This window comes from Amphibalanus amphitrite, unplaced genomic scaffold (assembly GCF_019059575.1).
Source record: "Amphibalanus amphitrite isolate SeventyFive unplaced genomic scaffold, NRLGWU_Aamphi_draft 001061F_arrow, whole genome shotgun sequence".
NCBI lineage: Eukaryota > Metazoa > Arthropoda > Thecostraca > Balanomorpha > Balanidae > Amphibalanus > Amphibalanus amphitrite.
In genome coordinates this window covers 137,668-165,616 of record NW_024882555.1, presented here as the reverse complement: position 1 = coordinate 165,616, position 27,949 = coordinate 137,668, and the positions used below count along the sequence as shown (strand labels likewise).

Genomic DNA, 27,949 nt, shown 5'->3' with positions numbered 1-27,949 from the left:
TATCTTCGCGCTCCTAAAAGCCCTTCAAACATCTTCCTCTTCACAAACGCCCTGCTAACCATCACTCCGCTCCTCCTCCAATCCTCTCTCACCGTCCTCCCAAACGCTGAGCTCCTCTCGGCAGAATGTATTGTGTGCGAGAGAGCAGGGGCGGCGCGCAGGCGCACCCCCCACTGGAATGAACAGGCCGGTGTCAACGAGAGGTCCGCGGCCGCGGCGAGCAGCGGCGCACCCGCGGCGAGACGCGCAGCGAACGCCGCAATTATCAGCTCCGCCTCCGACAGCGCGCGCGCGCCGCCGCAGCGCGCCACTATCGTCTCACGCACACACACAGGTCGCCGCGCGCGCCACGAGCGGCGCAGACGCGCCACGGGCGTCGCGGGATCGCCGGCACAGAGGTATGTCTATAAAAATAGCGCGCGTATGGCCGCGTCTGGGCGCGGGCCGCCGGCCGGGGCCAGCGGCGCGCCCGGCGCCCGGCGCGCGTCCCTGGCATGTGGTGTGTACTATGTGGGGTGGTATGTGTCCGTCTGTCGCTCGGCCGGCGCCGCAGCTCACTCGGCGCCCGCAGCCGCCGTCTCGGCCGCCGCCGCCGGGCCCTCGTCGGGCCGCGCGCGCTTGGCCGCCGTCTCGTCGGCGCCGGCGTCGGCGTCGGCGGGGCGCTTCAGCTCGGAGCCGTCCGGGGCGGGCGTCGGGTCGTCGGCGGGCGCCGGGTGGTCGCCGGTGCCGTTGGCGCCGGCCTCGGCGGCGGGCGCGGCCGGGGGCGGCATCGAGGCCGAGTCGTCCGCTCCGGACTGCGGACAGAGGGGACGAGAGAGGTCAGAGGGGCAGAGTCGACGACAGTCAGTTTTACACGAGTGGAACTGATGAGATCCAAAATATCGAGTCAGGATGAGTCGGGACAAATGATTTAATTGATAAGTTTCAATCGAGACCCTATTCGACTCTTATATAAACCCGGTGGCACAAGCTCAACATTCAACAACAGATATGGGTTTAACATGACACATAGCCCGACCTTCACCGACCCACTGCTTCCCCTATTCACCCGTACACATTCATCCGCCAGTGCCACTGCATCCCCAGTCCGTCCAACCCACCTGAATGCCGTCGTCGGCCGGGTTTGATTCGTCGCCAATGTTGGAGAAGTTGGAGTTGGACTCGTCGCCCATGTTGGAGTCCTCGAACGGCGCGATGCCCGACGACGCCTCTGTCGACGGAATCTGGAATCACGCGGAATCGCGGTCAGTTGGAGCCAGCGTGTCCAGTCGAGGTAAGGGAAGGCGCCGTGCAGTCGGCCTCACTATGGATCACACCGTCCAGAACAAACTGGGGGATGCTAAAGGCCGAGCTACACTGGAGTATGTGGCTGTGTTTTATCAGGATTGCTGTGCTTCATGGACTTCCTTGTTATCGGTTCCTGCGGCTTTCAACTATCGCATGCTTACGTAAGCATGACAGCTAGCGAGCGCCATGCCGATAGACAAGCAATAATTTTGAAAGGCTCTTTTAATACCATTAAATATGTTCATTTTGTAATATGATCGGCAATCAAACAGAAACAAATCGAAATGATAATAATTAATTATCAATTACGTCGCTTGAATTCACATGGTGCGCTACCCATTACGCTAACAACTGTCTCATCTCACGCCAGCCAGGCAGATACTACAAAAAAGTTCAGAGTTCTGAACTTTATATCGGTACTGACAATCCTGACTATCCGTGATTTCCTAATTCCTTGACTGAATGAACGTGATCCGCAGTGTAGCCGACCCAGGGCGTGTAATTCTTAACGGCTGAACTTGGTCTGCGTGCCGACTTCACGCCAAACCCGATTGAACGCTGGACACGCGCGCGATTTCCTGGAGCCTAGAGGATTACGTCTGGCTTGTTAACTGTCGGCACCGTCTGTGGAGTTTCACCGAGTCGTTGGTGTGTCGATCTCGGCGGATGACGCGGACCCCTGACACTCTCAGACATTCTCCGACACTTCCTCTTGAGTTTCACTGATTCATTGGCATTGTCTACCTTAGCGGCAGGTCGGGCCCCTTCCCTTCCCTCGGGACAGTCTCAGACACCCGCGTACACCCCACACCGTCCCTCACAGAGTCGTTGGTGTTTTGTTGGACCCCATCACACACACACACACCCTCACGGGGTTCTTACCGAGTCGTTGGTGTTTTCGTCCAGCTCGGCGGCGGAGGTGGACGCAGCGCCGTCGCAGCTGTTCTCGGCCGAGCCGGCCACATCGGGCGGACTCTGATCGCCGTTTGTCTGTCCAGAGGGAGAGCTCACAGTTAGACAGAACAGGGGACAATAGAGTCGGACACAGCGTGAACACCACATCGGGCGGACTCTGGTCGCCGTTTGTCTGTACGGAGAGAGAGAGAGAGAGAGAGAGAGAGAGAGAGAGAGAGAGAGAGAGAGAGAGAGAGAGAGAGAGAAGAGAGAGAGAGAGAGAAGAGAGAGAGAGAGAGAGAGAGAGAGAGAGAGAGAGACAGAGGAGAGAGACAGAGAGAGAGAGACAGAGAGACAGAGAGAGAGAGAGAGAGAGAGAGAGAGAGAGAGAGAGAGAGAGAGAGAGAGAGAGAGAGAGAGACAGAAAGAGACAGAGAGAGACAGAGAGAGACAGAGAGAGACAGAGAGAGACAGAGAGAGACGAGAGACAGAGAGACAGAGAGAGAGAGAGAGAGAGAGAGAGAGAGAGAGAGAGAGAGAGAGAGAGAGAGAGAGAGAGACAGAGACAGAGACAGAGAGAGAGAGAGAGAGAGAGAGAGAGAGAGAGAGAGAGAGAGAGAGAGGAGAGAGAGAGGAGAGAGAGAGAGAGAGAGAGGCAGAGACAGAGACAGAGACGAGAGAGAGAGAGAGAGAGAGAGAGAGAGAGAGAGAGAGAGAGAGAGAGAGAGAGAGAGAGAGAGAGAGCGACCAGTCAGACACAGACAGCAGACAGACAGCAGAGTCTGATACAGTCAGACACAGACCACAGAGTCGGACACATCACCACATCGGGCGGACTCTGGTCGCCGTTTGTCTGTGCGGAGAGAGAGCTCACGTCAGACAGAACAGGGGACAACAGAGTCGGACAGAATCAGACACAGAGCCACGTCCGGCGGACACTGGTCGCCGGTTGTCTGTCCAGGGGGAGCTCACAGACAAACGCAGACATTACAGGTATTAGACAATGGCAGACACAGTGCCAACTGACAGCTACAGACAACTGCCAGCCAATGTCGAATACCAGGGACGCGTAGAAAACACACTTCGCAATACACGCAAGAGAGGAATCTCACGGAGACGCCTCCCTTTCCAGCCCCACGGACCCAGCTGTGTCCTGTCGACATACCTTGACCTCCGGCTCTCCGACCTGCTTTGTGTCGTTCCCAGCTCCGTTCTGAAACACGGACACGGAACAGTAAGGAAATGACAAATTCAGGACATTAAGTACAGAGCGGGGATCAGCAGGCATGAAACGAGTGAGCGTTAACGCATGGAGCGGAGGCGGGAGGAGAAATAAATCTTCAACAAGCCTTACAAAACAAAACAGCAGCGATGGTCGAGATTGCCTGAGTGCTCAGGTGGACTTATAGCACCTCCAAATCACACCATTCCGGTTTTCGCCCGGACTAGGATGTCCCCTACCGGGACCCCCGGCTAACCCACCTCCTTGCCGTCGCCTGCTCCGTTGGCCTCTCCGTTGGCCGTGAAGCCGGGCATGCCCTGCAGCAGCTCCGGCTTGTTGTTGACGATCACGTGATGTGCAAACACCACTTGCTCGATCCTGTGAGGCGTCCACTCCGCGTTACCTGCCCAAGGCGGTAGGTGGCAGCACCGTCAGAATAGGTGGCAGCACATAACACTAACAGAGGACGGGGCGACGGCCCCAGTTCGGGGAAATGAGTTATCGTAGAGCAGGAACGGTAACGGGTCATCGTACACAGCATTCGTGACGTAAGAAAGTTGTCTACATGGTCAACACACATACAAATCGCAAATCAAAAAATTCAAAACGAAAACAAAATTTAGCTGAGCCATTATTCGAACGTCAAATCTTTAGAATGCACCACAAACAGACTACGCCCGGCCCCATCCGGTGTTTCACACTGGACGCGTTCGCTCACCATTGCGCGCTAGCCTCTCGCAGGCGTTCTGCACGTGCTGTACCATGCGCAGGTACTCCTTGTTGGTATAGTCGATGGATCCCTCCACCTCCTGAGTGGCGAACATACACTCATCCGACATGAACGGGATCTTGTCCGGCTGGGCGACCGAGAGAACAGCTGAAATAGGCGGAGCAGAGAGCTGGGTCAGCTGGGGGAGGACAGGCGTGGAAAGGGAATACACTGACTGGTGGACGTAGTGGCCTCAAATCTTGGCCCTGTTCACGACACGCCGCCGCCTGACGCTATCAGGTAAGGACGCTCAGTTTCCATGGGAACGTAGGCAGCATTGCCAGTTTTTACTTACGTTTCCAATTTCCATAGAAGCGAGCGCCAACAACTGGTAGCGTTAGATAGCATCATGCGCTGAAACAGGGCCCCTAACTATTCCTCCCATCCAAACCCACCGTCGCCAGCTGCCTATTACACTGTTTTGGTCACCAGTGACGTAGTCGAACGGAGTACCACCGATCACCAGTGACGTCATCGCTCCATGAGTCACCAGTGACGTCATCGACACACGTAACCGGTCATCTACATACGCCAGTCACCGCGGCAGCTGGCGGCTCCGGTTCGAGCATTTGCAAGGGAGATTTTGGGTGGGAATTTACCGTTACAAGAGGACTCAACAAACATTTACAGGCAGTTCAAAGGGCGAAGATACAAACAAATAACTAGGCAGTCAGCAGCAGCTGGTTTGAAAAGCGAAAAAATAGCTGGTACAGACTGCAAACTTTTATCTAGACCAGTAAGCTAGAAGCAAACATTGCTTACAACAGTGTCCCTTCCTTTGAGCTCCAAGGGAAAATAAAGACGACAATAAACGACCTTCAATCTGAAGCCTCGTAATTCGCTGAACGTTTAGACAAAGTCCATTTCGCGGCGTTCCCCTCCTGCATTCCAACACCGCGTCACCCGGACGTAACATCAGTATTAGCATAGTGCACGTGCACAGGACAGTGCACTGTACACTGTGCAGCGTGCACCATCGGCCCTGCACGTGACCTGCGCAAGGGGCGCCGCCCTCCTGATTTACCGCTGTCATTACGGTCGAATCTGACATGATAAATACAGGCTTACATGGCCCTTAACCACCTGTCGTCTTAGCATCGCGGATCGGCGCGCTGTCGTCATGACTTCACGTTAGGGACCAACGTCGCTACCTTAGTTAATTGCACTATTATGGTGGTAAGCGACAGGGCTTCGTCATTGGAGTGGATACTAGTGGGGAGGTCATATACCTCATGTGACATCTCAACGAGAAAAAGACAGCCCAGAACTGTTAGTTTTGCCAGAAGAGAGATCGCCGGCTGAGGTATTTTATCTTTAAAAGCCTCAAACAAGTTTCACAAACCAAGCAAATAAATGAACGCTAATGTAGAAACATTAGTTGGGCTGGCTGTTGTTATTGTTCACATCAGCGTTTTCCTTTTTGCGTGCGACTGGCGAAGATCGGGGGCTTTTCTGCCGGGTGATTTTTCTGTTGATAAAACTGACCTCAGGCCACCGTTCCACATCGCCTCCCGTCATTACGGTCGCCAATACCGCGTTACCCCCACCCCCCACCCCGCCCCTCCTGCCGCTCTCACCCGAGGCCATGGCCGGTCCGACGCCCTTTCGGTCGCCAATACCGCGTTACCCCCACGTTCGCCCGCCCCTGCTGCGGTTCCCACCTGAGGCCATGGCCGGTCCGACTCCTTTCAGGTTACACATGGCCTGGATGTCCGAGCTGAGGTCGTCTTACCCCCCCCCCCCCCCAACCCTCCTGCCGCGCTCACCGGAGGCCATGGCCGGTCCGACTCCTTTGAGGTTACACATGGCTTGGATGGCCGAGCTGAGGTCCTCCTTCTTGACCAACTGCCGGATGGCCTTCTTGGTCTCCAGCTGGACGAGCCGAGGTGTGTTCATCGTCACCAGCTCCTTCAGACGCGGCCGCCACTTGCCGCGCTGCGGGAGTCAGACACAGGGGGTCAGATGGGGGACACAGAGGTCAGGCGGTCATCACAGAGGTCAAAGAGGGCAAAAGGGAGCACCGGGGTCAAAGGAAGGACGCACGGAGGTTAATAACTGATCCACGAAAGAAGTAAGCAAGAATTCACTACATGAAAATAAACATTAGTGTTATCTGCTGGTACGGTCAAGAAAAAAGTGTGACTAAATAAGTCATAAGTGTGGCCTAAGTCATAAATACAATCAAAGGAACAACTTTGCATTTAAATACCAGTCAAAGCCACTGTTCTTCTCTTCCGTCAATTTTAACTGCAGATTTAGCTCCCATTCATTCCACTGTGCACCGTCAGCCCTCATGAATGAATGGCCCGACGGGCGACCACGTGACCGTCCCACCGTGTTGACCGGGCCCCCACGATAAATACCGATCGATCTGCCCACCGAACTGAGTCACACAGCCCGCTGTTCACAATACTAACCAGTAACGGGTTAAATAAAGAAACCACAACGGATGTAAGAATCACGCAACGACAAAAAATACCGGAACGACGCGGTTATGGTTGCGTGTTACGATATCGATCACCCCCACTAGTTTCATTACTAAATTCTTCTGAGTAATCCTTGGCATCCCGGCTTTCCATTGAAGCCGACGGTCCAAACACCGGATCAGCCTAGCGAGGGCGGAACTGACGTAACTCCGCCTGCAGTGCATATACCTCCGTCGTCGGATCATACTATCGCAATGCCCCCAGCTGTGTCGCAGCCGCCGGGTTATCTATAGTAGCGGCACGTGGCAGGCCACAAGACATGGGTCGAAAATAGCCGCCCATCGGGGAGGGAGGTCACTTTGAGCTGTCCATTCCGTTCCCGTCGCAGACGCTGGGGTTGATGTGGTGTGTAGGGATGTTGTAGGGATGTTCTAGGGGACGGATCCCGGCGGGGAGAGAGTAGAATAAGGGGGGGGGGGAGATAGGGAAGGGAGGAAGAGAGATCTTGTAAAAATGAAACGAAATTAAAGATTGCAAATATCGCCACAAAATATACGAGCTTGATTGGAAAGATCGCGAACGAGAGAAAGAAAGAGAGAGAGAGAGAGAGAGAAAAAAAAGAGGGAAAGAGAGAGAGAGAGAGAGAGAGAGAGAGAGAGAGAGAGAGAGAGAGGGAGAGAGAGAGAGAGAAACGGAGAGACAGAAGGACAGACACTAGACAGACAGACAGACAGACAAACCCCATCACTTACCGCCAGTTTCCATTTTATTGTCATTACTAATTCTTCGTGGGTCAGGTAACCGCCCTCCTTTGCCCGTGACTGGATCTTCTTTGGTAGTTCATTGTGATACCTGAGGACACACAGAAAGACGCACCGTGAGGCACTGCCGATCGAGGCGACACACACCATACTGGGGCAGACACCGCTCCAAAAGCTGCACTGAAACGACTCACGGGCCTATTTAGGGAAGCCGATGAGGGTAAATGCTGTGGGGCGCCGAACTACATTTGAATGGACGCTTGATTAATGATTAGGTTACGTAAAACACACACACTTTTGGCAGCCTTAGGGCTGATATGGTCTGACTTTTGGCAGCCTTATGGCTGATATGTGCGCACGCCTCTGGAGCAACGGAATGCTACTGGATCTTAACGGGATTTTATATTTAAAGAGTTATTTTTTGTCGAGCTTAGGTAGATAGTTATATAGTCTATAAGGCAATGCTATTGCAGCAGGAACCAAAACAACAAAACATGCACTAATGAGGGCCTGTTCACGTTGTTTCCACACAAATCACTTGATCACCGAGCCTCCACTTCAGTAACACTACCAACCATATCAGTGGCACCGCAATCTCAGCAAACACCCCATCATCCAGTCGCCAACTAATCGCCGCAGCAGCATGCATCACATATCTCTACAGACTGCGGCGATACCCAAACCACCAGCCCCATCTGCTCTAACCTGACCATCACCCCTGGACGCATTGTGTAGCGTCCATATGCGTCCACTGGCGTCCACAGACGTCCACTGACGTCGAGTCCACATCGGGTCCGCGGCGCCCCGGTAACAGCGGGCCAGCCACGGCCACCGCCGCGTCGGCAGCGGCGGCAGCAGCTCGGAGCGGCGTGTCGGCGCCGACTATTTCCGTCAGCGCCGCGCCGGCCGACCGACCGACGGCGCCGACGGCACGGCTGACCGATATATGTACCTTCGACCGACCGACCTACCGACCGATAAACCTTCCCTAGGGACAGACCGACCGACCGACCGACGTACCTTATCGAGTGACCGACCGATCAACCAAGAGACCAACCATGAAACCTTCCCGGTGTCCCACCGAACGACCTACCAATCAACCTTTTCCAGTGACAAGCCGAAAAACTCTCACGGACCGATGAACCAACCCAGCCTCGAAGGAGTTGGAGAAAGGGAGAGCGATTCATTCATTCGTTCATTCAATAAAAGCGTTCATTAGGAGAAGCGCCCAGGTGCATTTCAACATAAAAAATAATTTTCATTCATTAAAAGCGTTCATTAAGAGCAGAGCCCGGTACAATTCAATATCAAAATTATTTTATCAGATTTCACCTTCTTATATCATATATATTTTTATTAATTTCGCTGCGTTGTTATTTAAGACCAGGGCCCATAGGCGCGGGAGCCGGGGGGGGGGGGCAGTGGGGGCAGCTTGCCCCCCCAACTCTGGGGCCGTGGGGGCGGTGCCCCCACAGCTTTGAGACGGAATACCACACTTTTTTTGAAAATGTTTTCTTTTTTTGTTGAAAAAGCCGAGGGGTGAAAAATAAGTGGCCTAAAACCGGTGAGAAAACTAGATTTGGGGGTACCCTAGGTTAATCTCTATTATGGTGTGCCCCCCAGTCGGAAAGTAGTTCCCGCGCCCCTGCCAGGGCCGGGACATTTGTACCGACTATGCACGCATCGTGCGTTAAATGCACAGCGTCAGATTATGTCAATGACAAAATTAGCTTATCATCTGGTAATCTCAAATACCGAGGTCAGCATCAATGCTGACAATACCTGGCGATTGTTGTAACTAAGCAACACAAAATCATGTTCGAATCAGCGTACATAAAGTTTCACGAAGTTGATAAATATGCAGCAATGAGTTAGGCAGCCCGGTTCCTCAGTAGTTCCCGCTGCTCTGGGAGTCGGTTCAAAACTGGCTACCTGTACGACACCCAGAGGTCTCCTAGCGGTCAGCGCAGTCCCATCCCTCACACCTCCCCCGCAATGTGACAGCTCCGGAGAGGCGTGAGCCATTGCTGCAATCCAGCCGGGCAATGGTCGGTATTCAGATATAGCTGAACGCATTCCCCCGGCAGTCCAGGCAATAGATGCTCGGCAATATCCCTCACAAATGGCGCTCGATCTGCAGTGTGTTTCAGCCGGCACGAGCCAGTTCCCGTGCAGTTTCTTTGATTCAGGGGAAAGGTGGCCGTATATGCAAAATAAACCACACAAATAGAAGAGGCGCAAGTCCTTTGATTTTGACATAATCTTCAACTTTTCTTTGAAAATTTTTAGCATGCCAGCAAAATTTGCCCTTGCCGAAGACGCCCACCCCTTACCCACTTTTTATTACCGCGCCGTTCTATGGGGGCCGATTGTCTTTTCATGAGAAAGGAGGCTTGGGCCCGGAGGTCCCCCGGGTTCACTCGAGGCAAAAAAAAGCCAAGGTCACCGTTTCGGATAGCGTGGGACCGAGTTAGGAACGCAGCCCCCAGGGACCGAGTGTTTTTAGTCTATGGGCCAATGCTTTCGCTCAGTACCGACTACAATCAAGTAAGACTGGGGAATCAGCGATAGTGACATATTCAGCGACGGTAAGCGAACTGCCGCACAACTCAGTGCACAGTGCACAGCCTGAACTCGGACAAAGAGTGTGGAATTTTCCACTGCCCCTGGCCCCACCCAGTCAACTACCAGTTTCTCCATTTTACCTGGCTTACCCCCTTCCCCCACTCACGCCCCACACCCGACCCATCTCCCCAGAGGTCCAGGGACCCCCTCTGCCCAAATCCCACCCGGGCCCGACCCAAAACCCGCCCGCGGCAGGGCAGTGGCCTTGCCCTTGTCCGCTAGTTGGCCGGCCGGCCGCCAGGGGCGCCCCGGTCGCGGCGGCCGTCCGGCGCCTCACGTATCGACGCCGGCGGTCGGTCGGTCGGACGGCGCCAGCAGGACAGCCGGCCGGCCGGACGGTCGGCGGGGGCCGGGACGGGGGGGGGGGGGGCGGTGTGCGTGTGGGGTGGATGGTGGCCCTCGTGGAAAGTAGGCAATCGAAAATTGTCACCACTGTTATACAGTATTAGATGAAAAGTTGCGAAAATGATAAGCAATTTGCAAAAACATGCGGACATTTTGTTGAGAGTTGAGTTATTTTGTAATTATGTGCTGAATCGTTTTTTTTCCAGTAATTCTTACTAGAAGTTTGACTCTTCATGGTCCAACAGTCACCACTGAAGCGGGTTCACTACTTTACTTGAATTAAAAAAAAAAAACAGGGAAACAATAATTGTTGTCCTAGGTTTTCTCCTGAATAATAGTATCACTCAGGGAATTCCCCAATTAGCTAAAAGAATAGAGCATAAAAATATACATCCAGGGACGCGGGGCGAAAAGGGACATCCTAACATGACACCTACAGGTGACCACCCTTCACATTCGGCTGTCAGCTCCAGTGTTCAACAGATTTGAGAAACGACATCATGCATCAGCCCTCCATTCCGTTACTCGAGTCACCGCTCAGATAAAATGCTGCAAAACAATGACGACCCAAAACAACAGCAACACAAAATCACGCCACACTAACACCGGAGCGGACACGCAGATACGGCGATAAAGATCTGGCGATTTTCCCGCTAATCCGCCGCCGCAACACGGAGATTTCCGCCAGAAATACGCCGAACACGGACAGAGAAACCGCTCCCCGGCTGAACCAGCGGCCGGCCCGTAATAACCTGTTATATCATTATCGCGCTAAACGGCCGGGGAACCTGCTAAGAAATGGAGCTTAAATAGCTGCAAGGATCGCCCGACGCCGTAAACCAATGCCGGGCCGTGAACGGGGGACTGTGTCTTCCGTAAATGAAAGGATGGTTAAATGAACAGCGATTAGCAGCGGAGGCAGGGGAGTTATCTCCTACAAGAAAATGAACGGGTTCCCAGGCGGGGGCGGGGGGGGGGGGGCATGGGAACTTTAAATACCGAGTACTTTTATCCAACAGTAACATGAATTGCATTTCATCGAAATGAAATATCGCAAAAGGGAAGGTGAAAAATGGGGAAATATTTGTTTAAAGCCAGGCGGGGAAGACATACAAAAAGGTCATTGGTCGAGTCTGTAAGTTCATTGTTTCCTTGCAGCACCGTAAATTATCTCCAGGGAAGAATTATTCATTTAGGGAATCCCTGGCCACCGTTACGCTTAAAGCACACTATGAAGGACGTGATACACTATTCGGGGCCGAAGGAAGAGAGTCCTGCGCCGGCCGACCGCGAACTGCCGCACATCGCGAATCGCGAGTGACCCAATAGGACGAGTCACCAGCGCCCTGTCCGACGGTGCATCGGACGCACCGCCAGCAACTCAGGAAGGCAGCCTGCCGGCGCCCTGTCTGATGGTAAGAAGGGGCACCACCAGGTATACGTCCTACTATGGGTGGCCATGGTCCCTGTCCGACGGCACATCGGACGCACCGCGAGCAACTCAGGAAGAGGCGCCGGCGGCGGTGGATGGGAGCCTGCCTTGCCGCATCGGCAGACATCCGCCGGTACCACGATGCTTCCTATGATAGACTTCCGACGTCCGATACATCCTTCAGACGATACACTTTCCACGCACAAACGCATGTAAGCCACGAGAGAATTAGGAACGACGGTCCCATGCGCCGGGGCTTAGGGGTTTCAACTGCAGATATTTCAGAAGCACACACAGTGTGCATACAATAAATGACACAGGCGCGATGGAAAAACGGTCAGCCGACAGTGGGAGTTCCATAGTCCACATAACAAACACGACCATTGGACGATATATGGCAGGCAGTGTGTGCGTAATGTGGCACTGGAACGGATAATCGAATAAATGGGCGGAATATTCAGTTCGGTTTCTTTTCGCTAAAACACCAACAAATCTAAAAAAACGCATTACTTGTTCTGAGTTACCAGCTACCCAGCTGGCGAGGACAGTTTCGGTCACTTGTTGATACCGTATGCCTGGCGAAACCATTATACGGTCATGCCAGAATAATGCAGCAAAAAGCTTGCACTCGCTTACCGTCTAGCTCAATCACGCTCAATCCCAGGACAATGGTACCCGGGTCAACGATGGATTTAAGGCCAATGGTACTTATCATGACCTCAGAGTAGCCCGACTGCGTTGATCATCGGCGACCAACGGCTCCCATAGCAGCACCCATCCCTATACGGGAAAGTCCGTCTTCTAGTTCTACCCGACCGGACGACCCTGTCTAATGGAGTGCCCACTGTCCCATATAAAGACTGCGGTCCTGGTCGGCCAGGGTGAGCCATGTGCTGAGAGACAGTGGCTCACCACACCTGAGGATGACGCTGGACACACCAGTCACCAGTCACCACCGTACAACAGAGGGTCGCGCGGTACGCGATCGCGGCCTTGCTCTAACCGGTACAGGACACCGAAACCAGCCCGCTGACGTAAGAAAATGGTTAATCAAGCCATTACGCCTTGAACGCTAGCAAAATCAACTTAACATAGGAAGGTCAGAAGAAAATGCCCAGACGTCTTGCCGGCGAGGCTGCGAGCCACAACCCACACGAAAATATCTCGGGATCCATAGCAGAGCTCTCAGCACAATAACGTGCCTATAAGTATAAATGAATCTACTGGATCGAACTAGAATTGCACTCAATAAAACAGCAATATGCTGGCTGCCAATGCACTGCAGCTGAACGAAATAAACGTCCAACCCGAGCTGCGGGCACCAACAAAACATTTATTCCGTCATGATTGCAGCCCACTATTCAGCGACAATGGGAGCGCGACGAGGAGCCAGCCGGCATCAGCTGCACATTTCCAACGATGACCAATATTGCAAGCCGCGTGCCCAGTCGGCACGGCACATTCTGCACTTATGACGTCATCCTAAGCCCTCGGAAAATATGACGTCACCGCCGCCGCCGCGTCCCTTTCCCAGTCGCCGAGCGCCGGGCCCGCCGGGCGGCCGCCAGCCAGCGCACACTGGGCCGATCGCCAGGTCTAGCACGACATGGGTAAAAAATCGAACTTTGTGGATGTGCAATGAAACCTATACCAATTTGTTCAAAAATGATCATACTACATTGCTGTGGTCTTTGTTTTCCAACACAATTGCTATTTCATGGCGAAAACTCAGCTTAAACACGAACTTCGGAATCGTTTGGACCGAACTCGTCCCCCGCACTCTTCGACAACGTATCTTTGATCCACGAAAACAATCACAATTTGAGGAGGAATTCCACATTTATATACATCAAACGATAGCTCTGGATCTGCAGAACACACATAACCACATGAAAATGGCGAACTCTTATTTGGTTATGATGTATTCGCACCGCAAAGATTTAAAGACGAAAATATAGTTTCACATAATTGATGTCACACACAAATAGATTTTTAAAAAAAGTACCGCAGAGTACCGCTTCGAAAATCTCGCTACATGTCAATGATTCATTGCACTACAAGATCCAACAGTCATTTTTTGCAACTTTTTGCGACTTTGGATGTAGCAGCCAAACATCAACCCGCGCCGGACCGGTGCTCGGCGTCAAACGCGCCGGGCCGGGAGGTGTTGATTGAAGTTTGAACACTCCCCTTCAAACTCGGCTCTTGGGCCACATAGCGACACGTAGTAAGTGGCATTCGAAAGAGCGCCCGAAATTCCAGATGGAGTAATTAGTCATTTCTAGGTCAGGTCAAAGGTCACGTCACCAGAGGTCATCAAAGGTAAAATGTTGCATATATCAACATTTCTCGAAAACCGGCCCTTACCTCGGGAACCAATAGAGCTACATCGTCGCAGAAAAGTGCATTCAATTGCTCTTTTAGCAGTCTTTCTGAAATAAGCCCTCAGATTTGGCTTAACCCTCGCCCCTAGTGGTGTTTTTCCAGCCGCGAACGTATAGAAGGGGTCCGTTGGACCCCCCGCCGCTTCGCCCCTGATCGAGCTAGAGCTTCGCGGAAAAGACGAGCGTGTTGCCCGTGACAAGAGGAAGCTGATGATACCCAATTGTAAGGTCCTAGGTCATCGGTTGACCTTCCAGGTCAGGTCAATGACCCAAAAGTCGGGAAAATCGGGACCTGTTAGAGCGTCGTAAACGGTGGCTGCTATGGGTTTTTTTTTGGGTGCTGATCACGAATATAATGTTATTTACGATCATAGATGATGTCTTCATACATTTAGGCCAGGTCGGGTCAGGTCAGGTCAGGTCAACCAGTAAGGGTTTTGCCGGGTATTTGCAGTAGGTGGCAACCGCCTCTGACAGCTTTGTAACATGTTACGAAGGCACCAAAGCTACATAGTAAATGTTCAAATGGTTGCTAGATTCGAATTCAGCTCCAAAAACTAGCCTGGAAACATGTAAAACTCGAAAAAGTGAACCAAGGTCATCAAAGGTCAATGACCTTACCTGACCTTCTGGTGACCTTGACACCCACCCTAATGCATGGGAGCAGCATAATATCTCATGTTTGAACGCTTTAAACCAAGAAAAGACTGCAAACCCGCGGCTAATGCGAGCCGACATACGCTGAATCGCGATTCCGGCCAAACATGGTCTCGAAAGAAGGTCACAGGTCAAAAATCATTAAGGTCAGGGTCATGAAATTTTCAGGTTAGCTGTAAAAGTAGTTATCACGAGGGTACTGAAAGTTTCGTTGCGATCGGCCGCTTTTTACGCGAATTACTTGCGAAAAACCAAGGGTTCCGTTCGAAGATTCAGGCCCTGTCGCGCTAGAATGGCATATCGGCCCACTGTGGCGCCAGGCCGGATACCGGCCGTGACGTCACGGCCGAGGCGCGCTCCCATTGGTCGGCTGCGGGGCGTCACGCCAGCAGCCTCGGCGGCCGGCTGACGGGCGCGGACCGAGGCGGGCAGGGGGGGGGGGGGGGGGTCGGCCGACCGGCCGGGCGAGCGCGGCGGCCGGCGCCGAGCCTGGCCGGCGAGCGGCGGCGGCGGCGAGGGACGCCAACCGGCCGACCGGGCGAGCCGCGGCGGCCGACCACCAGCTGTCGGGCAGGGGAGAGCCGGCCTTCCCAAACACGTGCGCCGGGGAACCGTGAGGGCTGCGGTGGGGACGGACGGGTCAGGGCAGCAGAGGACCATCAGGGGACCGGCAAGGTCCGGGAGGACCCAGGGAACCACTACACAGTGGAGAAATGAAAAGACCCGCTCCGAACAAAGAACCCGACAACAAGCCACACCATCTGCGAAATTCCGCGACAAATTTAGCTGAAATATGGTGAAAATAGGCGAAGAAAACGTACTCCAATTACAATATCGAAACAAGTCGCAAAGTATCCATGATACAAATCCTTGGAGCGCCGAAAATTCGCGAAACGATGAACACGTAAAAAGAACGCCAGTCGGTATACGAAATGGCTAAGTGCCGACAAGTTACCCAATGCCGCGTTACGCCTGCCATAAGTCCTCTCCCTCGGCAGTCTGGTGCCTCACTCCCTGCGCCAGCTCCAACGGCCTCCATCCTCTACATCCGCACAGTTGGTCGGCCGTTCGGCCGTCCGCGCCGTCAGCTGCGGGCACGGCTGCGGACTGCGGACTGTGCCGGCGCGGCGCGGCGGGGCGTCCGCCGGCAGAGACGAACCAACCCGTATATGTGTGTGTGTGTGGCGGGGGGGGGGGGGGGGACCAGCCGTTCACACTTCACAACTAATGGACTACATCTGAACCAAATTTTTGACCAAAATCTATATTGTCTTGAAAAACGACCGAATTTCTACGCAGATTTGCCGAATACTTTCGTTGATTGGCAAAGACGTGCAGGCTACATAGGTGGATCAAGAAAGGCGGTACTAGACGTTGCGGAGATATGCCTAAAAAGTTTTATTTTCTTCAAAAGAACAAAACAGCCTTGGATTTACATTCCATTCGCATAGGCGGCGGAACGGAGAGGGCACCGGGGCACCGTGCCCCCCTTTGATATTGGCATTTTAATATTAGCCCTATGGGCGTTGCATGGAAAGAATGGGGCCAAAAGTCGGCAGTGCCCCACTTAATTGAGGGTGTTCCGTCGCTACTGTCCTTTCGCACTGCTGTACAGCTGAAAAAAATCACAAAAAGTTGCTTTATCTCTGTTCTATATAACACGCAAATTCTTAAGGATGCTGTACAGTTTAACTTTGCCCCAAATTCCCACCGGTCACCCTGGACCCGCCCGTGCAGGTTTATAATTATTTTCGTTTAGATTTTCTTCATCTGCTACTTCCCAGTTCCCACTCAAATAATCAGTGGCGCGGGAACTACTTTCAGGCGGGGGGGGGGGGGACACACCTGATGCTTCCCGGAACCTTAGGTACCCCTAAATCTAGTTTTCTCACCGGCTTTAGGCCACTTATTTTTCACCGCTTGGCCTCTTCAACGAAAAGAAACGAAAACATTTGCAAAAGAGTGAGATGTCGTCTCAGCTGAGCCAAGACAAGTAGAGGGCAGAGTCACCGCAAAAAGCTTCGCTTAGCGGTGGCTCTGTCCTTGTGAATCCTTCCTATCAAAAGGTTCGGACATAATTTATAAGAAAAAGACCCAAGGAACTACCTTTTTGGTAACTTAGAATAAAGATTTAAACCTTCCACATGAGCTGTCATGCCGGGCATAGAAGGGGACTTTTTACTCAAATGATTTCTTCCATTCAGTTTTTCTTTGTGACCACAACTGCTAATTTAGGGAGGACAAGCTGCCCGACGTTTCCTGGCCCAATGAAAAGTTGTGGGGGCAGCGCCCCCAGGCCCCACGGGGCACGGCCCCAGAGTTGTGAGGGCAGGCTGCCCCCCGGCTCCCGCGCCCATGCAAATAATCCAGGATTCCATTACGATTAGATTATCTACGGGCAATACAATAAAATCATCAAAGTCAGTTTATCAAAAAAAGATCCACTCAAGACGAGACTTTGCACTCTTTACGTCAATGATCAATCAATAAAACGGCAGGAACAATAGAAACTTTGAAAGCCCTGAGTGTACTTGAAGACTGACCCCGCAGGAATGTTTCCAAAAAATTACCATCATGTTAATGCAGCATACAGGGTGGACCAAAAAGGATGGAAACATTTTGAACTCGCATAAAAATGCATTGTTGCATGCATGTGACTGGAAATGGTACCAAACGAGAGTACATCTCGTGGAAATTCATAACGGCATCACTCTCATCTTCTCTCTCTCGTTTTCAGTCTCTTACAGCAAATGTTCGAAGAGACCGCCTTCGCGAGACAGGCACAGAGCTGCCAGTCTGGTGGCTGACGCGATAGCCCGAGGACACATGTTCGCTGTTATGGCTCACACAGTCTTGGTGATCGCTCTCTTCAGGTCACAGAGACCTTCCTTGTAGACATGGCCCTTGAGATGAGATGATAAATAAGTCACTGCACAGCAACAAGGTCACCGAAATGGTGTGCCCTCAGCGGAAAAGGAATCGTGGGTCCACTTTGGTTCGAGGAAGGGAGCGGCGACACCGTGACCGTCAATCAACAACGCATACCAGGCGGCCCTGAGGAGGTTCTGAGAGCGAGTCCAAACGAAGCATGGCAGCCTCATCATAGACCTTATGTCGTTCCAGCAAGACGGTGCGCCTCCTCACATCGCAAAAACAACGCTCAAGTGCATCGAAAACCACTTCGGTGACCGGCTGATATCCCGCGGTGCCAGTCGGAACTGGCCTATCTGCTCATCCGACCTGACCCCCATGGATGTTTTACTGTGGGGTCATCTCAAGGGCCAGGTCTACAAGGAAGGTCCAGAAAGCTTCTGAACTGAAGAGAGCGATCAGCAAGACTGTGTGAGCCATACCGTGTCAGCAGCCAGACCGGCCGCTATGTGCCTGTCTCGCGAAGGTGGTCACTTCGAACATCTGCTGTGAGAGACTGAAAACGAAAGAAAGCATATGAGAGTGATGCCGTTATGAATTTCCACGAAATGTACTCTTGTTTGGTATCATTCCCAGTCACATGCATGCAATGATACATGTTTTATACGAGTTTAAAATGTTTCCATCCTTTTTGGTCCACCCTGTACATCAAGGGCTCGAAACTACCACAGTCATTCTAGTGTCATAAATTACTGGATCCAGTAGCATCGCCATTGCCACATGAAGCCATCGATCCCCGGAACCATCAAGTCTTCCGTAAATCCGTAGGAGTGATCAATAAAATGGACAACTCTTTTAAACATAATCATAAAGTCATAACCAATGAGAGAGTGATTATAAGGGATAATCACCGCAGAAACTAGGACGACTAAAACAGACCGAAGGCATCCTAAAAATGAAGTCCAGCAAGCGTGCTTTGCCAAGCGGATATGACTCAGGAATGTATGTAGGACATCGGAAGCTTCGATACCGAGTGCGATCTAAGAGATTACAATCACAGACCAACATCGTACCTACTGACATGCACCAGCGGAGCTCTTCTATGAGATAAATGATCGGATGATACCTGATCGGAGATTCATGGTACCTTACCTACAAAAAAAAACTTGACTGGTCATCAGAGGACACCATTGGATAACCAAACGCTAAATATCAATTGACAGCAGATCACGGAATGAAATGCAAAATGCAGGACGCAAGCAGATGAAAAGATGCAAGCTGCAAATCTGACTGCTCCCGCCACTCGGGGACCATTTATACGCGCAACATTTACTTTCGGACCCTCCGACCTCTTATACATAGTCAGTAGCTAGACAATGACACCCAATGCCTCAGAATTTGGATTAGCTTCTAAAACAGTCAAGCGCAAGGATCAGGAGCACCATTATTCAACCAGTCGAGGTTGGCAAACTTCGTTCATGCGATAGATTTACAGCCGAGCACCGCCCCAAGAAAATGTTGCCAACAGTCGCGGCATACGAAAACTATGCCAGAAGCCGTCATTTGGTTGACGGGTGGTGCCAGTCAGTGTTGACAGGTCACAGGACGGACGCGATGTTCGTAGTACTCTGAGCCCGAGCATGGAGTTCGAAGTGAGCACCGGGCGTTGAGTTCCCAGCAAACGAGCTAACTGGTGGACAAATTGCTGGAGACTGATGGATGCCTGGTGGTAGACTAATCTTTCAGGACAGCTGGAAACGCAATGACGATACAAAAACTTCACCAAAGACGAACGTCGGGACACAACTAGGCCACATCCATTGTCCACCAGCAATCCGGCTCGGAATGAACCCGCTTCCACCGTGATCTGCCCCCTATGATACACGATTCAGCCGTCTTTCCATCCATACGCCACAGGCCAGCCCCGACCGAATCTCGTCCAGCCCTAGGGGAGACAGACTGCCGTCGGGGCTTCGGCGCCCGTGTCGATACGAAGCCCCAGAGCACCGCGTCCATTCGAAGCCGCAGGATTGGTCCCCGTCGAGGGCAGCATGTCCAACGTACCACATCTGACACCGTGGTAGGACTGGAGGGAGCAATATCTCGCCTCCCAGCACAGCGAATCGGTCAGGCGCAACTAAAAGGAATGTCAGTCTCCCCATGGTAGTAATCCGAAAACCACGGGACATCCATCTGGCTCCACATAGCCATCCTTAGCTGGTCCTGTCAGCTGTCCCAACAATGACTTCACTGACCTACCACACTCGACCCCCCCCCCCCCCCATCGACCCCTTCCTAACCATCCCCCGCGCCGTCCGCCTTCCGGCCGGCCGGCCCAAATGTTCCGAACCAACCCCGGCGCCATCCTCGGCATGACTGGTTCACTGCAAAGGCAGCCCCGGTGGCGGCGCCTCCTCTCCCCTCCCCCTCCCCTCCGCGTCGCCCGCCCGCCCCATCACGTGACCGGCCGGGAGAGACGGTGCGGCGGCGGCGGCCGGCGAGTGACGTCATGACATCGGTGGTCCGCCGGGGACTTCCCCGGGTCGGCCACATCAGCTGATCGCGCGCGCCGGCGCCCCGGTCAGCTGATCGCCGCCACGCGACCGGCCGCCCCCGCCCCCGCCCGGGAAGGCGTGCCTCCGCCGCGCCGCCGCCGCTGCCTGTGAATCACGCCGCCGGCTTTGGACGGACGGACGGACGGCGGCCGTGGCACAGCGGCGTGGAGACGGTAGGACGGACGGCCGACCGGGCGGGCGGCGGCGGCGACGGAGCCTAGGCCGGGCGGAGGTGGTGGTGGTGGTGGTGGTGGTGGTGGTGGTGGTGGTGGTGGTGGTGGTGTTGCTGGTGGTGTAGATGTTGTTGTTAATGTTGCTGTTGATGCTGGTCGTAGATGTGGAAGGAATAAAGAAAGCTTGTTTCGGATGCAGATTGACAAATCCATGAAGTGGGTAGGGTATGAGTTAGAACTTGCACATCTCTCCAGAGAGGCGCAACTGACTCCGTCTCTACAGCAGCTCTGATGTGGCTGCCCTCTTCGATTAAGCTCTTCATCTTTAGCTTACAAATGTCATCAAACTTTGCCGACGTTATTTGTCCGTCCAAGATACAACACAACTCGGCGTCTCCTTGGGGAAACAGTAACGCTAAGTCCCCTCCACCGCATGATGTCAGGGTGGGGACAGCCCAGGTACTGGCCTCATGAGTCTGAGAACGTGCCCCTGTCAGTGTGGAAAACCCAGCCGTCACTGCTATCGTTTCCCGAGCACAGGGAAGCCTGCAAAGTGCAAACAGCACCGTTCATGCAAACAGCCCATTTCCATTGCATCCTTGCCGTCAGCACTTCAAAACAGAGCTCGGTAATGCTATGCTATCACGTGGCTTCGAGGAAAGAGCTTCGAGCTGATAACACCGCAGTATTTGCTTGTGGTGAACGAGAACCATTGGGGCACAACATAAACGGTGGATGGGCTCTCGTTTCTTGGTCCTATCACGACAAAATCTCCAACATAGGATGGAAAAGTCTTGCTGCATAGATGGACGGACAGACGGTCTGAAGAAACGTAAAAGGACCTGCCAAAAAGCTTCAGTTATTCCTTACGACAAATGCAAGACCTCGGAGATGCATCCAATAAGAACCAGAATCCAGCACTCCGCTATACTTATCAGCTTTCAAGTTAGCCCATTGCGGTACAAAATCCGAGCCTGGCTGATCGTTTCATACCCGGCTGAGCCCTTTCGAAACCCGGGCGCTCACCGCCTCGGTTACCCACGCATGGGCTGGAGCCGGAGCCGAGGCCGCGCTCCGCTGTCGGCCCAGTTTCACCCTTGCCCAACGCGCCTCGCCGCGAGGCCGGGGAAACCGGTGACGTCATCGGCACGGCGCACTGATGACGTCACTGGAGCCGAGTCACTGGCCGGTGGACGGGTGGGTACTGGGGAGTTCAGTGGTACTGGGTAACGTAACCACCGCTGTGGCCAGGTCAGCACTCAGCAGCTACGGGGGGACAGACGTACCCTGTGTCGGGTCAGATTAGGCAATAGGACTAAAGTCGCCAAGCCCAAACGGCCAGCAATGTCATGCAACACAAGTGGCGAATGACTGTGGCACGGATCTAACAAATTCCAGAAAATACAGAAAACTAACAAAGGATAAATCGGCTGTCGTTTCCAAATTCAAGCTCAAGCCTAAGTGTCACGAGATGCAAGCAATCAACGCTCTCCCTACAACCTTCATACTCCCGAACACTCTAAAGCAGCTCAGAAGCAGAAGACAGAAGCCCTCTCGAATATCGAATGCCTCTTGCCCTTCCACGCTACACAGAGGACCACCCAGGTTAGACTCCCACAGGAGACCACCACCCCGTGCCGTAGAACGTTCGCCTGTGCCGGCGGCGGTAGGTGCCGGCTGCCCCAGCGGGCGGCACCGAGCGGCGCGGGACGGGCTTGGGAGCGGGCCGGTTGCGCAAGGCCGTCTGTCTGTCTGTCCGGTCTGGAGGCGAGCACCGGATGGTTTGTAGCGGTACGGATGGAGGGGAGGGGGAGGGGAGGGGAAATGAGGGTCACTAGGGCGGCAGAAGAGGGGTGATAGGGGAGACATGATGGCTTGGTGATGGGAATTTTAGGGCGCCAGGACTGCAGCAGTAATCGGCGTTCGATGTTGCGCTTTTACAACGCCACCATCAAATGCTGCGGATTATCGCCATCACCATAACCGCAGCAGATTCAGACGAAAAATGCGACTTTCGCGCAGTCGCTCTTATTGACAGCATGAATGTAAACGGCCACCAGCACCAACTAGCAAAGCTGACGATGGGAAAAGAGCGAGAAGCCAAGAAGAGCGAGGAACTTCAGCACCGACACCAGCGAGTAGCGACTGACATAACCGGGCAATAACCAGCAAAGTCGTCAGTTCCACCGTTGCTCTGACTCACCTCCCACTACAAAGCGTCCCCGGCAGCCACCAGACAGTCTCCGAGCTCAGATAGCCCACAGACGCGGCGGTGACGGCCGCAGCGGACCACAAAAGTCGTGACCGGGCCAGCCGCCGACGGGTCTGACTGGACCGACAGACAAAGAGCTGCCCCGTGGGAGACGGAAGACTGAGCGTGTCGGGTCGGGTCACTACCGGGACATAGCAGCCGTCTCCGCGCACCCCCGCGAAGCAGAGGTGTGGGGGATTATCAGAAATACACCGCCGATAGCGCGGTACACCGAGTTCCGCAGTCGATATCAGAACTCAGAAGTCGGGGACTTCCCCCCGATACGATAAACACAACGGTACTACATCATGTCCTGGCTTCAAGGAGCGTAATACTACTGCTCTACACCTCATAGTGAACCCAATGACCGCCAAACAATGCCGCTTTGATCACACAAAATACCAGCGATCGTAACAATGATTCAGAGCTTTTCACAGTTGGGCTGCAAGTTTCTCCGGAGTCCCACACTGAACAGCCCGTCCGACAGGGCGACTCGCGTTCCGGCGATGAGTTCGAGCCGGGACCAGCGATGATTTCTGGATATGTCGTCTGCAAATGACGGCGATCAGGCTGCAGCCGTCGCCGGAGCCGCAACTGCCGGGCTGAAGGATCAGCTGTAGTGATAGCCAGACCGCAAAACTGCAGAGATAACCGGACCACAGAGTTGCGTGCAGGACTGGCGGACCATCCGCGAAGATAGCCGGACGAAAAGCAGCCGGACCGGAGAATCAGCCGGGCCGGAGAATCAGCTGTAGTTGAAGCAGTGCAGCAGCAGTGGACTGGAGTCCCAGCTGCAGTGCTAGCTGGACTTTAACAACCAGCTGCAGAAACTGAAACAGAGCCGGGCCGTGGCACCAGCTGCAGTGATAACTGATAGCAGTACACCTTTTTGCACTCAAAATAGGCATCTTTTCATTCAATTTCGGCGAATTGCATTCAATTTTAGCGATCTCTCATTTGCTTCGAATAGAGAGATCGCTAAAATTGAATGCAATTCGCCGAAATTGAATGAAAAGATGCCTATTTTGAGTGCAAAAAGGTGTAGAAGAGCACCAGCTGCAGTGATAGCAGCAGAAGAGTACCAGCTGCTGCAGCAGTGATACCCGGATCCCAGAATCAGCTGCAGAGCTAGCCGGACTTTAACAGCCGCCTGCAGAGACGGGCCCGCCGGCCGCCGGGCGCGCGGTCCCGTTGGTTTGCATGCCGCACTGGCTCCGCCCGGCGGCCGGCGCTCCGTGTGGTTCGCTGACTGCAGATTGCACAACTCCCCAGGAAGTGGCACGCGGGGCGAGCTGTCGCCAGACGGGTGGGCGCCCCTACCTGGGAGGGGCGCCCCGGGGCGCCGACATGGGCCAAGGTGAAGGTCGGGGAGAGCAGCACGACAGGGCGACAACGCCGGAGGACGGGCCGGCCGCGGGGATCAGCCGTCTGTGTCAAGAGACAGGTCAACGCTCCCGAGATTGTGAAGTGGATACAAAACCAGCATATCTAAGATCGATTAATGTCCCAGTCCCCAGATGTTTCCGATGGGTTCACATATTTTTACCCCTGGCCAATGAACAAGCCGTACTATATAGCGTTCCAATGAATCTTATTGAAACTTAAAGATGTCTGGAGATTAAAAATGACACCAATATGTGCCAGCATTGCGCCATAGTAAAGGAAGGCTAAATGTAATGAGGAATGAAAAAAACGTCGGTTCAATTTCTCCTTTACTTGGTGTTACCGACTATTCTATGGCTTGTCGTTGAAACCTTAAGTCTGATTCCGGGCTAGCATAGGCGGCGGAACGGGGGGGGGGGGCTGGGGAGCACCGCGCCCCCTTTGATTTTGGCATTTAAACATTAGCCCTATGGACGTTGCATGGAAAGAATGGGACCAAAAGTCGGCAGTGCCCCCCCCCCCCTCATTGAAAGTGTTCCGCCGCTACTGCGGGCTAGGCGCACTGTATAATTATATACTTCCCCGACGGCCTCGTGCGTCAGACAGGAGGGGAGTACCAACATCCCGGACAGTCTGTCTCGTAGGTATGGTAACCACCCGACCGGTCTAACACAAGCGGCTTCCCAAGTGTCGCACAACGCTAATGCAGCAGGCAGGCGACGTGTATAACCAGAGTTCGTAAAATGACGAGAGTGCTGAGCGGGTGCACTCATGGAAAATGAAATCATGCGAAATATGCAGCAAAGCGAAATGCGTGCATTTCATATGAAAACGTAGCCAAAACATGCAGATTACATCAAAATGGAACATAATATTTTTATCACCATCGACTTTCTGAACCAGGATCCAAACATCCCGCGATCATATCCTTAATACCGACACACATGAAAAAGTCGACGGAAACCAGTTCCCTGCACCAGACGGAACCGACCAGCTCTGACCGTGACAGAGCTTTGCCGTATGATCAACATGTAAGACGGCACAGACCCTATCAAATGAGCACAGACCCTATCAAACGACCTGCAATGGGCGGAAAGGGACCAGGGGCCAGTCATATCAACAGATAAATCACCGGCTGCGCCAGGTCTTAGCAAAAGTGGCCTCGAATTTCGCCAGCAGCGCGAAAAGTAAGCGCTAATATGAATAAAAATAAAACAAGCCAGGCTTATGTTTTCAAAGTTATCTTTCGCGATGTAGTTGAAGCTTATGAGAGACTTTACTTCTAGGTCTAAGAAGAGCCGCAGCCGGCGATTTTTTTCTGTTGATCAAACTGGTCAGCGCAGCCTCAGTATATTCGCTGCCATCAGGAGTCGCTGAGCCAGCGCGGTAAAAACGTAAGCCTTAGCCGGTCACAAAAAGCTGCCTCGGTGGTCTCGGCTTCCTCCGCACGTGGATAATTCTCAGAACCTGATTCGGAATTCTCCCTATTGACACCTTCCCATGGTAAATAGCCGCGGTGGGTGTCAGGTAAGCGAAGTCGTTTGCAGTTCCAAAAACAGATGTAACGAGGAAGAGGAATCAAAATCCTCCATTCCCTTTCCCATAAATGCTTATTGCTTATCCCGCATACCGTAAGAGGGGGGGGGGGGGTGAAAAGGCCACATGCCCTCTTTCCTCCATATCTCTTAACAAAAGCTTACCTACTATATAGTAGGGCCACCAAGATTTGTTTACCCTTTTCGGCATCAATTTTGCACGTCCCGAGAAGAAAAAATGTGGAGTCCCAAACAAGATGGCCGAAAATGACCACAGGGTACTGCCATGCTCTGTCAATTTTGATGTATAGCATGGCTATAAGTCAATCGCTCTCAAGAGCCTTGTTTCTGAGCCAACGCTGGTTGCTTTGTATTAGACAATAATTATAATCAGGCGCGAAGTTCTATATACTCAAAACAGTATTTTGCGCAGCCAATGATAACGGTCCGCGAAGAAAAACGTAAAGCCTTTCTTATCAGAAACATCCAAAAGGTACCATTACTTCTCCAGTCGCCACGGCCACGTTGCAGCATATCTTTGCATTGCGTCACATAAAAATCAATCCGCGACCGTTTACTGCGATCATTTTCCAACAGTTTTTTTTTCTCCAGATAACACCACCAATGCTTTTGATGAATTTAGCGGGACACCCGGGCCCACAGCCACCCATTCACCCATTCGGACAAAATTTCTTGAAAAAAAAAACGATTCCAAACGAACGTCAAGATTGGCGAGTTCAGAAGTGCTGATGCCGAAAATCACAGCCACATGCTAATAACAATGACTGGAAAAGTAGCATGCCATCATAAAACGGTTCCTGCTCAACACTGCAACGGAAATATGCGGGCACCTGATGTGAAAAGACACTAACCGATGGAATATAAGACGACACAATTGATGGGGTGGCGCTGAAAAGCCAACACCCCGAGGAAAATCTCATCTGATCTACACCCACAGAGTACACAGCATGCATGTGACCTTGACCGTACAAATAGTAAAAAGCATACCAGTCTATACCACTCAATGGTTCCAGCAGGACGGTGCTACCCCGCGCGCAGCAGCTGTGAGTGTGACCAGTCACTGACCATTCACCACTGACCCATGACCATTGGTCTCAGAAGGGACCATTTGTGGAGCGCATAATCTCGCGCCCACGGCCCCCTGCTGACCCAGGTGACCCATGGCCGACCAACTCTCCCTACCTCCGCCTCCCGAACTTTTTCCTGTGGGGAGAGCAGTCGTCCCAATATACCAATAACAATTCGCGGACAGATCCCCAGCGAGAGGTGTCCCGCGAGGGGCAGGTCAAAATCAGCCCCAGCTGTCCCGACACAGCGCGAGCCATTTAGTCTTGATCAAGGCTATGTAAACCTATGGTCTTGATTTAGTCGGTCAGGTAAGGGTAGGGTGGTGAACAGCTATAAATAGAACTTAGAAGTTGTCAGTCACAACTGAGTTTTCTTAAAATGAGACAGTGTATCGTTAGCCCAAAGTAACTTTGGTACCTAATTCATTTTAAAATCGACGGTAATGAAATTGAAAAAGTCTTAGAAAGATAATTCTGAAAATAAGTTCTGTGCAGGCCCCTGCTCGTGAAAAAAAATGGATAGGTACGGGTAATTTTTGGCATCGACACATATGTCACTCTCCAATCATGACTGAACCCATCATAGTTTCAAGCCGTCAAAGCGGACACGAAAAAGAGCGCGGGAGATATGAACCGTTCTGGCGGCTCTTTGTCTCCATTTTGTTTCACAACCCATCTGTGCGTCAGCGACCATCATTAAAACCCGATGCTCCCACCCAATATCAAAATCATAACAGCTTTCTTAATAACACCCATCATGCACACACCTGAATAGGATATATGGGTGAAGTCCCCGCTCAGAACTGGCCGTGGTCTGCTTCTCAGCAAAGTTTTCCAGCTCAAGGACACGCTCCCCAACGCCCGAGCGCGCGACGGAAGTCGATCTGCCTGGTATACCACCAACAGCCCGCCCCACCAGCCGATTCCCAGACTGCACGCCGGTGCCAAGCGTGCGACCCGTGGCGCCACAATCAAAAAGGGGGCGCAAGCCGGCGGACAAACAAGCATTCCTCACACACTCGCGGGCGGCACACAAAGCAGGTTCAATGACTCGCTCAGTTAGCGAGGCTCCTTACCAATGGTCGAGCTTCTTCAGTTCTTCCGGCTTCTTATTCTTGGACTGTGATTTCAAGGCTAGTGACTGAGGGTATAACTTGTACACAAACTCGAACTGTGCGTTGTTCCCCTTCGCCAGAAGGAGAGCGGTATTTCTCAGTTCGGGGTCCATCGCGCTGCACTGCTCGCTCGGCCTCCAACGAACGCTGCCGGACGGAGATTACACGACGCCCGC

The 27,949-nt window shown here is 52.9% G+C and overlaps 1 protein-coding gene across 2 annotated transcripts; it reads right to left on the bottom strand.

The window, feature by feature from the left end:
• Positions 1–112: 112 nt before the first annotated feature.
• LOC122369683 (protein qua-1-like) lies at positions 113–27,949 on the bottom strand. Of its 2 annotated transcripts, XM_043344606.1 has the most exons (9): positions 27,735–27,949; positions 7,351–7,450; positions 5,939–6,107; positions 4,122–4,280; positions 3,664–3,806; positions 3,347–3,394; positions 2,170–2,277; positions 1,101–1,223; positions 113–794 (listed from the first exon to the last, which is right to left on the bottom strand). In XM_043344606.1, exons 1-9 carry the CDS (start codon positions 27,884–27,886, stop codon positions 555–557), a joined length of 1,242 nt encoding a protein of 413 aa, XP_043200541.1. In that variant the 5' UTR covers positions 27,887–27,949; the 3' UTR covers positions 113–554. The 2 variants fall into 2 exon arrangements, with proteins under 2 accessions (XP_043200541.1, XP_043200542.1); XM_043344607.1 differs by lacking the exons at positions 5,939–6,107; positions 7,351–7,450; positions 27,735–27,949 and adding an exon at positions 5,750–5,776.